The 15665-nt window shown below is 48.4% G+C and overlaps 2 protein-coding genes across 15 annotated transcripts in view; one reads left to right on the plus strand and one right to left on the minus strand.

Moving 5' to 3' along the window:
* Window positions 1–5569, minus strand: LOC148221772 (uncharacterized). Of its 2 annotated transcripts, none has more exons than XM_088174969.1 (5): window positions 5431–5569; window positions 2679–2811; window positions 1751–1912; window positions 1331–1420; window positions 1–1047 (listed from the first exon to the last, which is right to left on the minus strand). In XM_088174969.1, the coding sequence occupies exons 2-5, from the start codon at window positions 2772–2774 to the stop codon at window positions 166–168; spliced, it is 1230 nt and encodes a 409-aa protein (XP_088031095.1). In that variant the 5' UTR covers window positions 2775–2811; window positions 5431–5569; the 3' UTR covers window positions 1–165. The 2 variants fall into 2 exon arrangements, with proteins under 2 accessions (XP_088031095.1, XP_088031094.1); XM_088174968.1 differs by lacking the exon at window positions 5431–5569 and adding an exon at window positions 3332–3559.
* Window positions 5570–6014: 445 nt separating this feature from the next.
* PHF20 (PHD finger protein 20) overlaps window positions 6015–15665 on the plus strand; it is a 70960-nt gene continuing 61309 nt past the window's right edge. For 7 of the 13 annotated variants that reach the window (XM_088174970.1, XM_088174972.1, XM_088174974.1 and 4 more), the window contains exons 1-4: window positions 6016–6133; window positions 8347–8393; window positions 9854–9902; window positions 15576–15624. The gene's annotated coding sequence lies outside the window, so the exon portion shown is untranslated. Of the gene's footprint in view, window positions 6134–6327; window positions 6427–8346; window positions 8394–9853; window positions 9903–15575; window positions 15625–15665 lie in introns of those variants that run through there. The other 6 variants (XM_014886216.2, XM_088174973.1, XM_088174980.1 and 3 more) reach the window with 2 other exon arrangements.

Genomic DNA, 15665 nt, shown 5'->3' on the forward strand with positions numbered 1-15665 from the left:
CCTTGAAAATAAATTCTTTATTGCCAGCACAAGGATGTGGTCTGTTTTTGCTGTCCGAGGGCTCTTCAGGTCTCCAGTCACACACCTCACTTGCCTCAGATGAGCTTTAGGCACTGCTCTGTGCCATGCTCTGGTCTGGGCTAAAGGGATGGGCTGTTGGGAAGGCTATGGGTCCACGGAAGGGAGAGTGTCCTTAGCAGCACTCTGCCTTGGAAGTGTCTGGGATGGCTGCAGTTGTCTGTTGGAAACATTTCCCCCAGGAAGCTCCAGGATTTCACTGTAATCAGAGCTAGTGTCTTGCTCAAACTGAGAAGTTAGAAAGGATTCCAAGCTGCAGTCAAGAACTTCTCTGGTGAGTGTGTCAAGGGAAGTCGGTGAAAGTACTCTGTCTGCAGTGGCTGTTTCAGTGTCCTTGGATTTGTCTGCTTGGGTGGCTCTTCCAGCAAGAGGCAGCTCCTCCCAGCTGGCTGCCACCCCTGTCTCAGCAGCTTTGGATGTGCTAGATGCCAGATGATCCTCCAAGATCTCCAACACTGCTGCTACAAGCTCTTTCGCTATCACTTCCATGTTCTGATGGTGATCCAGAAAAGTATCTGAAAGTTCTACTCTCAAGCAACTGCCTAAAAGTCTTTCTCTGATTCCCCGGCCAGCCCTCTGTAAAATGCTGACATGATTCCCAGAAATCTTCAGCCTATCTAACAATCTGTGCACCACTGTCTCAACCAGCTCTTCAAGTTTCTTGGCTTCTGCTGCAGTTAGTTGCTCAAACACAGCATTCAACAGACCATTGGCATCTGGCTTCCTCTGGGAGTCAGCAGCACTGGTGGCACCCTTCAGGCCCAGCTCAGCTCTGGAGTAAGTTTGCCCCTTGTCCAAAGCTACTCTCCCTTTTCTGCATCCCCCTGATTTTCGGCTTTTGGGTGGGGATAGGCTGGAAGGTTTCTGAGGCTGTGGCCGCTGCTTCCCCCGGCAGGAAGTGTCAGCGTCAGTGGTTCCTGGCAGTTTGGGACCATCCTTTAATTTGGCCAGAAGTGGCAGAAGCCCTTCCTGAAAGGTGACACCAGGCTGTGGGTCATGTTGCTCGGCCCCTGCGTGCTGAGGATTCCCACAGGCCAAGGCCAGCACTCAGCTTCAGCCAGGCCACAAGAGCAGGAGAGAAGGGCTTCCCTCAGCACCGCGTGTGCCTGCACATGGCCCTGCTGCCCGTGCCCAGCTCAGTGCCCTGCGCTGGCTCAGCTCCCAGCTGCAGAGTCCTTTCCCCACCACAGCACCCGGCCCAGCAGCACAGCCCTGCACAGTCCTGTGGCCCTGGACACAACGCTTTGCCTACCTCTTGCTGCCCCAAGATCTTCTGTAACTGCAGCTTGATCCTGGTCAGATACTGCCTGTACTCATTGAACTCCTTCAGAGTGCAAACCACCTATGGAAGGACGACAGCAGAATCCCCCAAACCCTGTCAAGCCACACAGACAGCCTTCCCCAAAACAGCCTGACCCCAGCAGGAAGGGAGCTGCCTCCAAGCCCTCTCCCCATATCCCAGTGTTGGGGCCACTGATGTCCCCTTAGCCAGGGCTGAACAGGCAGCGTGGGGCAGGCTGAGAAGGGCAGGACTGGGACTTGCCAGGGGGATGTTGGCTCTGCTTCTCCTCCCAGGGACACCAGTGCATGGCCCTGCAGGCGGCTGCAGCAAGGGCTGTGGGAGCCCTGCTTGAAGAGGGCTGTTCTAGATCAGCCCAACACCCAAACCTACCTTTTTGTCACTGGTGACGAAGCCCTGTCTCTTCAGCAACTGCAGGATGTCCTTGCGATTGTGGTAGTCCCGAAGGATAGGGTCATGCAGGCAGTTGTATGCTGGGCTGAGCTGGTGGATGTAGGGATCGTCCAGATTGAAGTCAGGATGTGGCTGGTGGAGCTGTAAGAGATGTTTCCCAGAGTATGAAGAAGGCAGGAGAGGGCAGCAAAGAGGTACCACATGGTACTTGTGAAAAGGTAAAGGTCTTCTCCATCCTTCTGTAGGCAGAGACCTGCACACAGAGACTACAGGGCTGGGCTGGGCCAGGCTGGGCTGTGATGGGTTAGGGAAGACAAACCTCACAGCAACCCCACCATCAAAGGTATCTTAGGCCACCAGGAAGAACTGCAGACTCATCCACAAATGAACCTTCTAAGTTTCAAATGCAGCCAGTGGAGAATGGACAAAACCAGGTTAGGCAGGCCCAAGGGCTGTGTCAGCTGCCTCTGCCTCCAGAAAGTCTCTACCTTGGGAAGGTGCAGTGCAAGCTGGAGGACAACAGTGTATGTATTCCCCAAGCAGGAAAGCCCAAGCTATTTCAAAGGTGCTGGGAAGGCAAGCAGGAGAAGGTTGGAATCTCCCTCAGAGGTGCCCCAGGGCCTGGTTTAACATTGTGGGATGAGCTGGAGGGGCTCATTGCCCTGGCACCTGGACAAACACAGCTGCCTGCTGCAGGCAGGGACCTGGCCACACACATGCACAGTGCCAGAAACCAGTGCGAAGATGGACAAGTGCTTTCTCCTCTGCATTCCAGGGAGCCTCCCTTATCCAGTCCTGTCTCCAACTGAAGGGCTGCAGCTCCTACTGCAGATCAGGTTGCTGCATGATAATCTTAGCATGATGGAGGACTCTATGGAAAATGAGAGATTTTCTCCCCTTCATTTACCTTTTCACCCAGCTTTCCCCTGGAGAAGACAGGCTTGGTTCCAGGTGCCACAGGGATCTTGACTGCAAGTGGGAGGTTTAGCAGTTCAGGGTCCATTTTCTTGGTATCTCCTCCCAGGTGTGGTCTTCTGGGGCTGAAATGGGAAGACAGACACTCAGGTGTTGCCCAATAAACCTCCTGAACGGCAGTCCTGAGGCCCTAGAGCATCACCCCATGTCCCAATCTCCCCAGCAGAGCCCTCTCTTATCGGCTCAGTGGTCCCCTTCCCCCCTAATTCCCAGTGCACTCAGAAGTGCCTCTGCCTTGTGGCAGGGCACCAGCAGTGAGATGGGGCTCCACAGCTCCTGCCAAGACCTTTCATGGTGTTGTGATCCCACGCTGACTCTTGGCTAACTGGTCTCCTGGCTAAATATAGCCATTGGGCATTGTTACATCACGGTGATGTCACATCACCGCATTGTCACATCACCGCACTGACATTGTGTCACACGGAAACTGCCCATCACATCTAGGGGGAGGGGGGCCCACCTGGAGGCCCCTTTGGACAGCCCTGTGGGCCACCCTTTCTGTGTGACTCGGCAGTGAGAACTCCTGTCCACAGACCCCTTCCCCCCTGCCCTGTCCTGTCATTCTGTGAGGCAAAGCGTCCTCACCAGCAGGAAGGAACGGGAGGAATTGCCACTCCAAAGATGCTGAGTTTGGGTACTGCTTTTCCCTCCTTCTCTTTGTAGACCTTCCTCCATGTCATGGTCAAGCAGCCACAGCTGGGGAAATTGCAGGAAACTGGATATTTGGCTCATCCCTGGCAAGATCTAATTCCTAGCTCACATCTTGAGAAACAGTAGAGAAATACAGGCTGAGGGAAAGCCCTCTCCTCAGGCTCCCCTTCAGCCCAGACACCTCTCTGCTGCTTTCCCAGTCTCCCCTGCCCTGGTTTCTGCTGGTGAATCTGCTTTCACTTCCTACCCCTTCTTGGCTGGATTTGGCACAGTGTTCCGTGCCCATTCCTCCAGCCCGTCTGGTTCCTTGGGGCAGGTTTTATGCTGCAGAGCCCTGCCAGCCTCGCTTGTTGCACAAGGACAAGAGCCAGGCAGAGCAATCTGTTGGAGGTGCAGTGATTGATTACCACGGGGCTCCTGGGAAACAGCGAGGGGCACAGCCCAGGGACGGTGTTCCTCTGCTCCCAGAGCAGTTTCTGGCACACGCTCCAGCTGCAGTTCTTCTCCAGCTTGGCAAGTGGAGGAGGAGCATTGCCTGCACCCCAGCTCCCCTGTGCCACATGTGCTGCTCAGCCACGAGGGCCGTGAGCCCCACACCACATTCAACTGGCACAGACTGTGATGTTCCCAGCATGGTGACATCCCTGCAGAGAAATCCACTGAAGTTCACAATGCAGAACTACAGCAGCTCAGCAAGGGCAGGAGCAAGGAGGTCTCTGCCCGAAGTCTTGGCAAGGTCTGATGAGCAGAAGGAACAGAGGAAAGCAGTGCTTCCTGCCTCTGTTCTCACTAGTTTGGGCTCCTTCCTGGGCCACAAAGCTTAGTTTGTCCACATTTACTACTTTCTTTGATGTGTAGGGAAACACTGCACCCAAAGTGATCTAGCTGATCCAAGCAGGGTCTGTCAGTGACCCACGTCAGCACAGGAGAGAGCAGCCAGGTATCTGGCAGAGCAGCACTTCTGTTTCCTGGGAAGGGCTGCTGCTCCGTGACCAGCCACAACAGGCAGTATGCCAAATGTCTGAGGACTCACCATCAGTTTTAACCATGGACACGAACAGCAGGTAGAGAAGTGAGACGCCTGGACAGTGAACAAGGAGAAATGCCACACATTGCCACAGATACATCCCTGAACTACCAAAAGCCATGTGCTCTTAGTGGGAACAGCAAAGCAGAGGAGTCCAGTGGGATCTAGGAAGACCCATTTCAGAGGAGAAGGAAGTGGTTCTCAGGGCAGGTGTGCTAAGAGTCCTGTGGGTTTTTTTAAGTGATGAAAATCCAGAATGAAATACAGTGCTGTCAAAAAACTCATTACACAAATGCTATGCTGAAGTTTAGGTAAAATAAAATAAATTTCTATTTCTCTCAAAACTTTAGTGTTATTTTCCAGTTGCTTTCTATTTTAATTCTTTCTGCAATTTTAAATTAATTTCCTAGAAACCTGCAGTGTTAAAACCATTTGAGAGATTTCCAGGTTAAAATATAAATATAAACTGAAAACTGTATTTTCAACTTTTTTCCCCCCGTTGCAGTATTCTTAGCAAGCCATTCTGCTTCCACAGATTCCCAGCACATAGTTCACAGGCTCTGTCAGAAATACACTAGCAGCTATTGCTGTACAGTGATGGGAACACTCTGCTTTAAACCATCCTTTGTGCTCTCTGGGTTCTGTGATGCTTGTGGCATTGGGCTGAGGCTGATGTCAAAGAAGCAGCCAGATTTGTGCAGTTCCTGCAGCTGGAGGAGAAGGAAGGGAAAAGCACTTGGGCCGTACTGTGTCTTCCTCCGAAGCCCAATAGCACCGGCAGCCCTGGCACTAAGTGGACACTTTGGCCACAGCAGTTACTCTCAATCCCGAATCCTGCCAGGTAGCAATCCTCAACTGGTCTGTGGCCTCTGAACAGAACTTCAAGGATTATCCCAGGAAACCTACCCGAACCAGGGAGAATTTGTCCACACATAGTAAAACTATGTATTTGTAAAGTATATGTATAGTAAAACTATAATATTTGACATTAAGAATTCCAGCATACCTAGATTTTTGCTCTTCTGTGTCAATCTGGATTGGGCTTTAACCCAGCATAAAACAAAAAAAGGAAAAGGAAAAGAAAAAAGAAAAAAAGAGAAGAAAAGAAAAAGAAAATATGGATTTCCCCATAAACAGCTCTGTTATCCACAGCAGAACCCACAGTCTTCTGGCTGTACCAGAGGGTGAACAGGGCTGAGGGGCAATGACGACATCTTCGGATGGGCACTTCTCAGGCCCATCCGCTCCTCGGCACATGGCCCAGCAGTCGAGGGGACCGAGCCCAGTGAGCAGTGGCTGCGATGGCCACGGGCGGTACGTCCACGAGCGCCAGCATCCCGACATCCGCCTCCCAGGAGGCTCAGGGGGTCAGGCCGCCAGCTCCCTGCTGTATTTCACCGCTGTGCCACCCTCGCGCTTACGCTCCCTGCAGGGTACAATGGCTGTGTCCCACCGCAGGCGGAGCTCCCGCCGCCCGGCCCCGCCGCCCGCTCTCCTCGGGCTCCTTCGCCAGTGCCGCCCCTCACGGCTCCGTGCCCGGCCCCACCCCCTGCGCGCGCCCCCCGGCCGGAGTGGACGGGGCTCCCGCCCGGACCCCGCCCTCCCGGCGGCGCCGCATCGCGGCGGCCATTTTGTGCGGCTGCGGTCGGTGCGCGGGGCTCGGGGCGCCGTGGCTCCGTTCTAACCCTTTTTCCCGTACAGATCCCTCGGTAAGAGTGCAGCGGCGCCCGGGCAGGCCGGGCCGCCTGCCCAGCCCTGCGCTGCGCTGCTGGCCCGCGGCGCGGCGGGGAGACGCGGGGAGGGAGGCCAGGCGGGCGCGTCCCCGCGCACAAAGGGCCGGGCCGGGCGGCGCCTCCCGCCTGCGGCCCCGGAGCGCCGAGCGGGGCCGCTCCCGCCTCGCTGCGGCCCGGCGCTCTCGGGCCCGCGGCTCGGGCCGGCCCCGGCCGTTCCCCCGCCCTTGTCTCCCGCCCTCGCCCGCCGGCCCGCGGAGCTGCGCGGGCAGGTGAGTCTGTGCAGGCCGAGCGCGCACGCCGCGGGCCCGTCCGGGGGCCGAGTGACCTTGCGGCGGCGCCGGGGCCCGAGCCGGGGCACGGGCCGCATGGCGGGGCCTGTGCCGGGGCCCGAGGCGGGGACTTGCCGGGTCTGGAGCGGCGCCCGGCGGGCTGGGTGCGGCAGGGAGCCTCGCGGTCCCGTTGTCGGTGCGGGGCCCCGGCGGGTCTGGGTCCCGGGGGTGCTCGGCGGGGCGGCTGCGCCTTGCCCGGCCCCAGGAGCGAGGAACCCGCGGGGAGCGTGTACTTGCCCTGCCAGATGTCCAGCACGGCAGGGGGAGACTTCCGTAGACGGTACCGTCGGGGTAGAGGTTTCTGTTAATTTTCTGTCCCATTAAATCTGGAGCGTTTTGTAATCGCGGTGCATTCTATTCCTTTAAACCGTTTTAAAAGAACAAGAATTACTGTGCATCTTTTCGCTGACCCCAAAGGTACTTCCCGTCGTACTGTGTAATGCGTTCGGTTGGGAGGCACTGTGGTGTTCTTCCTGGCCGGTCAGTGTTCAGATACTGCCTATTGCCAGCTAAGTGGATTTTTGTGCCAGTTGGTAATCTGTAGCCATTCCAGGATTTGGTTAATCCGAGCAGGTACAGTTTCGGGAAACAGTTTTATCTCCTTTATTGACTGAAAATCTGGGTACCAGATATGCTACTGTGATCCCAGACTGTTGTTTGTAGCCTAAATGCTTAAAAATAAATCAAGAGATATCTGAAAGTTCATGAGTCTAGGTTGAATAGAATAAATGACAGTAGATTGCAGAATTTTATTGTGTTGTATGCAGTAGGGAATTAAATGAGATGTTAAAGCAATGGTAATGACTTGAATTAACCTTACGTAAGTATCTGTACAACAGTTTGTAATGAAGCATCTCTGTAACCAGTGCTTTTGACGCGGGTTCATTTAATTTATAATAATGAGTAATGATCCTTTCGCAGAACCAGTTTCCAAAAAAAAAGTCAAGCGAGAAGGCTTAAGCAAAGATCAGTCATGGTATAATTCTCTCTTTAAATTTTTGTGTGACTTCTAAAGTTTCATAGTAATAAATGAAGATGGCTTAGATGAATGTATGATTTATGTTACTTGACCTAAGTCAGCTTGTGGAAGGGTTCAGTAGTTTACACTCTTGCTGACTTAGTGGAAGTCTCCTCAATGGAAATACAATTTTACTTGAGGAGGCTGAGAGTAAAATCTGTTTGCCTGTCATTTTAAGGTCAAGTTGGGAATGAGGCTAGAGTAGTAATTGCTCATAACGGTACTGCCTTGACTGGAACATAAGAAGCATGTAATTAATTCTTACCTTTAGTTGACTAAGCTCTTTGTAGCACTTTCTTTTTCTCCTGTAGTTACTGCATGACAGGCAATGATATTGACTTAAACTCTCCCTCTTGGCCAGGAAAGGAGAGTACAGTCCCTAATTTAATAGTAGGAGGATGATAAATTCTGTGTAACTGCATATTTTATTTATAACTGTATCTGCAGAAGATAGGTATTGTCTGTACCTGTAATTTGCAGGCTGATAGGCTGACGCTGGCTGTCCTGACTGTATGGCACTGTCCTGTACACATGTGAGCACTTGCATTGTGAACTGAGCTAAAGAATGTACATGGGACAGGGGAAGGATTTATTGCTCAGCCCTACGAATGGTTGTTGTCAGTATTTAAACTGCATTCTAGATTGTCTAGTTGCATGGATACAGTGTGGTTTTTTAATCTTGAGAAAAAAGAATAGTTGCATGTCCTTTGGACTGGTGCATCATATTAAGAAGTCTTATGAAGTGCTTATGAGTTCATTGTTCATCTGAGTAAGTCTATTCCTTTCTTTTTTGCTTCAGTTAATTCCTTATCTTAATACTTCTGTTCCTTGCTTGCCTACAGGTTTGTTTTGACTGCTCGTACTTCCTGCAGGAAAATACTTGCTTCAGGTGAGAAATGGTGGCTTGGAACTCTTGGTTTGTCCTTGCTGTCCAAATACCAATAGCTGCATGGTCTGTAGGTTTCTAAAGACCTTTTGGAGCTACTGGCATTCCAGTGTTTTTGTGACTGCAAGCACCAGCCTTAAATGATCATGCATGCATGGGTGTATACTGTGTCTATGGTGACTTGCTGCAGATAATAATGCATACTGGAATATAAACATACCTTTCAGAGACATGTTAGTTTGTTGACAGGCCTGTGTGTGTTTTTACTGGGCTTGAGAACTTTCAACCATCCTTATTTAAGTGTAGCCAACTATGGTCTGCCATATTTTTTTCATAAATCTGCCTGTAACGGAGTTCTTAAAATTGGTTAAAAGGAAATTGATTAAAAAAGAAAACTGTCTCCATTCAGCTTGATAGCCTGTATTAATAGAAAGAGAGGAAGCAGTATTGCTTATTGTGCAGGGTTTTTTTTTGTTTTGTGGGTTCGATTGTTGTTTTTTGTTTGAGTTTGGTTTTGTTTGGCTGTTTGTTTTGGATTTTTTAATATGAAGCTAGCACCAGAGAGCTTTCCTGATCTTGTTGCTGATGTTCAAATAATTTTTTCAGAATTGACTTACTTTTCTGCTGTTTAAAATCAGCACTTCTTTCCCTAGGAATTGGAGAATATCCTCTTATTCCACAGAGTCATTGAGTAAGGAAACTATCTTCAACACCTTTGTGCTCCAGATGTAAAGCTGAGCATCCTTAGCCTAGACCTGTGCATCAGTGATGCAAAGACAGTGCCATTGGTAGGGTTTGAGTTAGAATTTTAGTTAGTCTTAAAAGCATGTGATGGCATAGCAGGTGTTGTGAGTACACCGGGCTGGAATTACTTCTTCTCTATACTGTAGTTTGCTAATGACTTTTTTTGCTCCATGATCCTGTGTATTTGTATCAGTCATTTACCTAACTGCAGCTGTCTTCTATTGCTGTTACCAAGCTTGCAGAAATAGGCATTTATGGTTTTTTGTGTGTTTTTCCTTCTGTCCTTTCATCTTTAAGCTGGGAGAACAGTCTGCAAGCAGCCTTGGATTGCACCCCTTTCTTTTCTCTTTAAAAAAATAAAATAGTTGAGTCGCATCCTTCTTACAGGGTGACATATGCACAGATGACATGTCTACTTAATGAATTATCTTAAATAAAGACATAATTTTTCCTCAGTACTTATGGCAGTATAACCTGGAAGATTTTCCTTTATTTGGATGTCTTGAAAATATCCTCTTTATCAGCAAGTAGGGTAGATTTGGTTCTGTCAAGGCAGAAAGCAATGGAGTAATGAAACAGAATGCTAGGAGTCAGAACACTCTATACTGACTGGGTGGAAAGAGTGAACTTGCGGGATTTTCAGTAGCCAGTGTGCAGGTGCTACGAATTACTCGTGAAAAATGTTTCTCAGACTTTTCTTCTAATGGATATTTTTACAGGTAGATTTCTTCTAGGAGTCAAAAGTCCCAAGTCCAGTTACTGCTGCAGGTACTGTAACCAGATAATTTTTGTGCTTTCTGATTTGCTCCTTCCATTTTTGGTCATAATATTTTTTGTCTGATAGCTAAAATTCTTGTTGATGCTTGGTGATAAAAAAACCCTTAGGTTCAGCATTGTGGTGTAAGTGTATACTGTGGCTGCTGGAACACCCAGAGCAACGTCAGACTGGGATATTGCAGCTGATGGTGCAGTGCTGGGTGGTAGTGTGGCCAGGTAACTGGGATCCCTGTCCTGTGATGCAGTGATCGTGTCCCTGTCCTGGGAGATCAGGAAGAGGATAGACTCAGCCTCTGGAAGCAACTCCTGTCAAGTGTCAGGGAAAGATGCTCTCTAAAGGATGATCTAATAGTGTGCCCAAGCAGATGGACCACTGTAGAGAAAGGTATCTACTACCTGAGAGAATCAGCTGTGCTGGGGGTAATCTGTAGGGATTCAAATAACAAGCAATCCCCTGTAAAACCAGTTGAGGTCCAGTGCTCACTTGACAAGTTTCTTTTAAAAAGGTACTATTTTTGAGATGGACACACAAGAGAAATGCTGCAACATTCTCAGGTGGTTAAAAAATCGAACTTTACTGGCGAATTTTATAGGAGCAGGAATTTGTCAAAATTTAAAACAAAAGAGTCAATCAGAGTAAAGCAATTCACTTAGCAAACTCTACCCATCCAGCCTTATTGTGCTTACTGCGCTGCAGAGAGAGAGAAAAGACAGCAACACACACGGAGCTCTTTGGGGGAAAAAGGCCAATTTATTGTATGCACAGCCTGTATTTAAAGTGTGTTAGTGCAGCTAGGACAGGACAGGAGTTCATTGGACAATTGGGAAAAACATCCCTGGGACAGCACCTCAGGATGTATCCCACGGGAAAGACACCAGGTGTTAATGTTTATTATGAATTCCACTCTGTTTTTCACCATGTTATCACCCTGGGAGACTGCCTCCATAACTGAAGCTGTAGTCAGCTTGTCAGCCTGGGAATGGACCTGAGAGTCAGGAGAAATCCAGGCCTGAAAAAGCATTTCCAAGCTGTAATTCCCTTGCTCTGTGAATATGTGTGTCCGCACCTTATATTACCCATATCCCAAGAAGAGAAAGTTAGGAGTGAAAAAGAGAGAAAACCAAGCTACCATCTTGCATCCAAGTGCAATCTCAGCTATCACAAACTCCAAGGATGATAGCCAAGTAACCGCATGCAACTCAGAGCAGTGGGTTTTACCTGCTCTGGCCTCCTATGGCTGTGCCTCCCAGGTGGGACTTTTGGTTATCCAGCCACTCTGAGGCTAGATTGAGGCAGGCATGGGGCATTGTTTTTGGTGTTGCCAGTGCCTGACAATCATTCTGGGCTGGACTAGGAGTGGACGTGTGGAATGGAGCAGTGCAGCTCCTAGCTTCCACAGAACTTGCCTTGCCCCTTCCCCTCCAGTTGGTTTGAGCCAGTAATAATTTTCTCTAGTTTTTCCCAACAATCCACGTAGCAGGAGTTTGTACGGAGCATGCCGTTGGTGTACACCAGCACCTTGGCATTGATGTCAATGAAAGGAGGACAAGAAGTGCTCCAGGTCATTACCTGACTTGGGCAATTTGAGATCATCTTTTTTCCTCCTGTCTGACCTGTGGCTTGGTTGTGGATTGTCCAAGACTCTGGACAGAATTGAAAGACTCTAGCAGGTTGGAGAGGAAATGTTCCATAGTCCTGTGTGGCCAGTGCATGAGTGCAGTGGAGAGTGGAGACTGACAGTGAACTATTGTGGCCTCAATGAAATCACACCATCACTGAGTGCTGCTGTGCCAAATATGCTGGAACTTCAGTATGAACTGAAGTCTAGGGCAGCAAAGTGATGCCACCATTGAGATTTCCAGTGTATTTTTTTTCCATTCTTTCAGCAGCAGAGTGCATGCCACTGTTAGTGTTTACCTGGAGCAGCATCCAGTACACCTGGAGCCAACAGCCCCAGAGGTGGAAACAGTCCTACCATTTGCCATGGACTGATGCAGGCTGCACTGGAAAAGGGTGAAGCTCCAGAACATTTGCAGTACATAGATGACATCATTGTATCATCGCAGCAGAGGAGGTTTTTGAGAAAGGGGAGAAAATAATCCAAATCCTCCTGAAGGCTGTTTTTGCCAAGATCAGGGACTTGCCCAGAAAATTCAGTTCCTAGGAGTAAAATGGCAAGATGGATGTTGTGAGAGTCCAGCGATGTGGTCATCAAAGTAGTGTGTCCAGTCAGCAAAAAGGAAACACAGGCCTTCTTAGACACTGTGGATTTTTGCAGGATGCATATTCCATAAAATAGTCAAGATTGTAAGCCCTCTCTGCCATGTGATGTGGGAGAGCAATGATTTTAGGTGGGATCCTGAACAACAACGATAAGTTTTGGGCAAATTAAACAGATTGTTCGTGCAGCAGCGCCTGAGCCAGTCAGGACAGGATAAGATGTGAAAAATGTGCTCTGCGTTGCAGTTGGGAAGCATGGTCCTTCCTGCATTCTTTGACAAAAATTATCCATGGAGACTTGAAGACAACTGCTGGGGTTCTGGATTCAGTAATAAAGAGGATCTGAGGCCTGTTACACCCCAACTGAAGAAGAGATCCTGGCAGTTTATATGAGGGGGTTGGAGCCAGAAGTGTCGGAAGTGATTGACACTGAAGCACAGCACTTTCTGGCACCCTGACTGACAGTGCTGGACTGGGTGTCCAAGGGAAATTCCCTTCTACACATCATGCCTCTGATGCCACGTGGAGTAAGTGGATCGCTTTGACCACACAGCGAACTCAAATAGGAAACCCCAATCATCCAGGGATCTTGGAAATAATCGCTAACTAGCACAAAGGCAAAAATATCTATACCATCAGAAGAGGAGGAGGAGGAGAAGGTGCCGCCATGCTAAGGAGGCTCCCCCATATAATCAGCTACCAGAAAATGGAAAGCAATGCTCTCTCTTCACTGCTGCTTCCTGTCATATCATAGGGACAAATTGAAGCTGGAAAGCTGCCATATGGAATCTTACACTGTAAGACTATTGAAGGACAAGGTGGTCACGTTGCAGAGCTGACAGCTGTCCAGCTGTCTTCAAATACTGCTGAATGAGAGAAATGGCTAATGCTTTACCTCTACATTGACTTGTGGATGTTGGCAAATGCTCTGTGGGGGTGACTGAACCAATGGAAAAAGACCAATTGGCAGTGCAGAGGGAAACCCATCTGGGCTGCTGAAGTGTGGCAAGGCATGGCTGCCTGGGTAGAGAAATGGACTGTAAAAGTATGTCATGTAGATGCCCAAGATTTGGGTACATACCCAAGAGTTGGGCTACTGAAGAGAATTGCAATAATGAGCAGGTGGGTCAGGCTGCCAAGGTAAAATTGCCTGAGGTGGATTATTTCTGGCTCAGTGGGCAGCCCATGACACCTCATGTCGTTTGGAAAGAGATGCAGCATCACAGATGAACTCATGACTGTGGGGTGGACTTAACCATGGACACAATCTCCAGGTTATCCATGACTGTGAAACATGTGCTGCAGTCAAGCAGGGCTAAGTGGGTAAAGCCCCTGTGGTATGGTGGGCAACGGTCAAAATACAAATATGGGGAGGCCTGGCAAATTGATTACATCACACTCTTGCAGAGCCACCAAGGCAAGTGTTACATGCTGACAGTACTGGAAGGCACCACTGGATGCTTGGGAGACCTACCCTGTGCCTCACAGCACTGCCCAGAATACCATCTGGGCCTTGAAAAACAAGTCCTATGGCACAATGGCACTCCAGAAAGAATTAAGTCAGACAACAGCCTTGTAGACATCTGGGCCAGAGAGTATGGGATTGAGTGGGTGTATCATACTCCTTAGCAGGTACCAGCCTCTAGAAAAAATTGAACAGCATAATGGACTGTTAACTATATTTAAAGTGATGGGTGGGGCAGCCACTAGACCTTGAGATCTACATATAGCAAAAGCCGCCTGGTTAGTTAACACTTGAGTCACTGCCAGTCAAGCTGGCCGTTCACAATTAAAACGTCCACCTTCTGTAGAAAGGGATGAAGTCCCTAAGAGGGATAGAATATGAGGAATATATTAGGGAAGATAATTTGGGATAGTTCTACCTCAGGCAAGCCCATCTGTGGGATTGTTTTTGCTCAAGGACCTGGATGCTCTTGTTGGGTAGTGCAGAGGGACAGGGAAATGTGTACCTCAAAGGGATTTGATTTTTGGGTGAGAACAGTCTGTAATGTTGAATTGTATTATATTGGTTGGTGAATGACAGTGCTACTGTGTGCCATTAACTACCATGGACAAGATGTATAGACTGCTCCAGATAGACCAGTCATAAACTACTGATGCAGTTTGCAATCTGCCCTAGAAGAACTCTAGGACGGATGGAATCCAGAGTCTTGGATTAAATGAACTCAACAGACATCTTGGAGGGACAGCTATTGAACGATGGACGTTATACCTGTGCTTTTGTAGTTATCTATGTCTGTGTATGTATGTATGTGTATATATATATGTCTATATGTATATATGTGTATAGTTGGAAGGGGATAGGATTTAGACATGATTTATGTGGTATAGGATAAGGGATGGATAATGTCCTGGTTCTGGCCAGGACAAGGTTAATTTTTGTAGTAGGCAGAAGAGAGAGTGGCTAGAATCTGATGTGGATGTGCAGAGAGAGTGTTTGTGTGCCTGTAAGGGTCTCTTAAGCATCTGTCTAGTTTGGATTATAGCAGTTTGCTGACCTGTACTGAAGTTCTGCGCCACCTCACGTAATTTTTTGGGAAGTGGGGAAGGAGTCCCTTCCAGGCTGGGGTGGCATGAGTGTGGTCAGATTGTGTCAGGTTCCAGTGAGCATTCACGTGTGAAATGGTTGCCTCTCTTGTACACTTCTTAATACCATTGCTATTACAGTTCATTTTCTTATATCATTGCTGTTGTCACTAAATTGGTCTTATCTCAACCAATGATTTTTACCTTTTGTGCCTCCAACTGTCCTTTCAGTGGGAGCACTTTATGGGAGAATACCATTCTTCAACCTCAACAGGTTCTATGCAGCTTCAGTTCAGGTAGAAACCATGAGAAATGTCATTAGAGTGCCCAGTCTGCAGCCTTAATTAGGCTTCTGGGAACAGTTCAAATGGCTGTTTTTGCCACTCCTTCAGTGAGAGAAAGCCTGCATGTATTGACAGGAATTGGATTTGTGCATGAAGAAGCGATTCTGGAAAAGCTCTTGTAGTTCATTCTTGTATTAGCAAAACACAGCTCCTTCTGCCATGTAGTGAATGTAGATTATCTAACTGAGGATGTCTTCATTGACAGGAGAGAACTGCTTAGTTACTGTGTAGTTAGTTAATACTGCAGTACCTCTTGCATCAAAGTAGGAGTAATGATAAAGTTACTGATGATTTTTAGTTGACAGCAGGTAAATAAATGATGGAGAAATCTGATGTGAATATGCAGAGTGTCTGTAAGAGTCTCTTAAGTGTCTCTCTGTTTGGATCACAGCAGCCTGCTCACATGTACTGAAATATTTTCAGATAAATTTTTGTTAAAGAGGTATTATGCCATTATGGGGATACTGTTGACTGTAGAGAGAATATTTTTTTGAACTCAGAACTACTTTTAGTCTCAGAATTCACATGATTTTTATTTTTCCTTTCCTGTAGTTGTACAGCACTGTTTGGAATGTTCGCAGCAACATAAACAAGTTTCTTGGTGAGTATAAGCATATATCCTTTTTAAAATTGTGGCTTTTC

The sequence above is a fragment of the Sturnus vulgaris genome, chromosome 17 (assembly GCF_052056855.1).
Source record: "Sturnus vulgaris isolate bStuVul1 chromosome 17, bStuVul1.hap1, whole genome shotgun sequence".
NCBI classification, from domain to species: Eukaryota; Metazoa; Chordata; class Aves; order Passeriformes; family Sturnidae; genus Sturnus; species Sturnus vulgaris.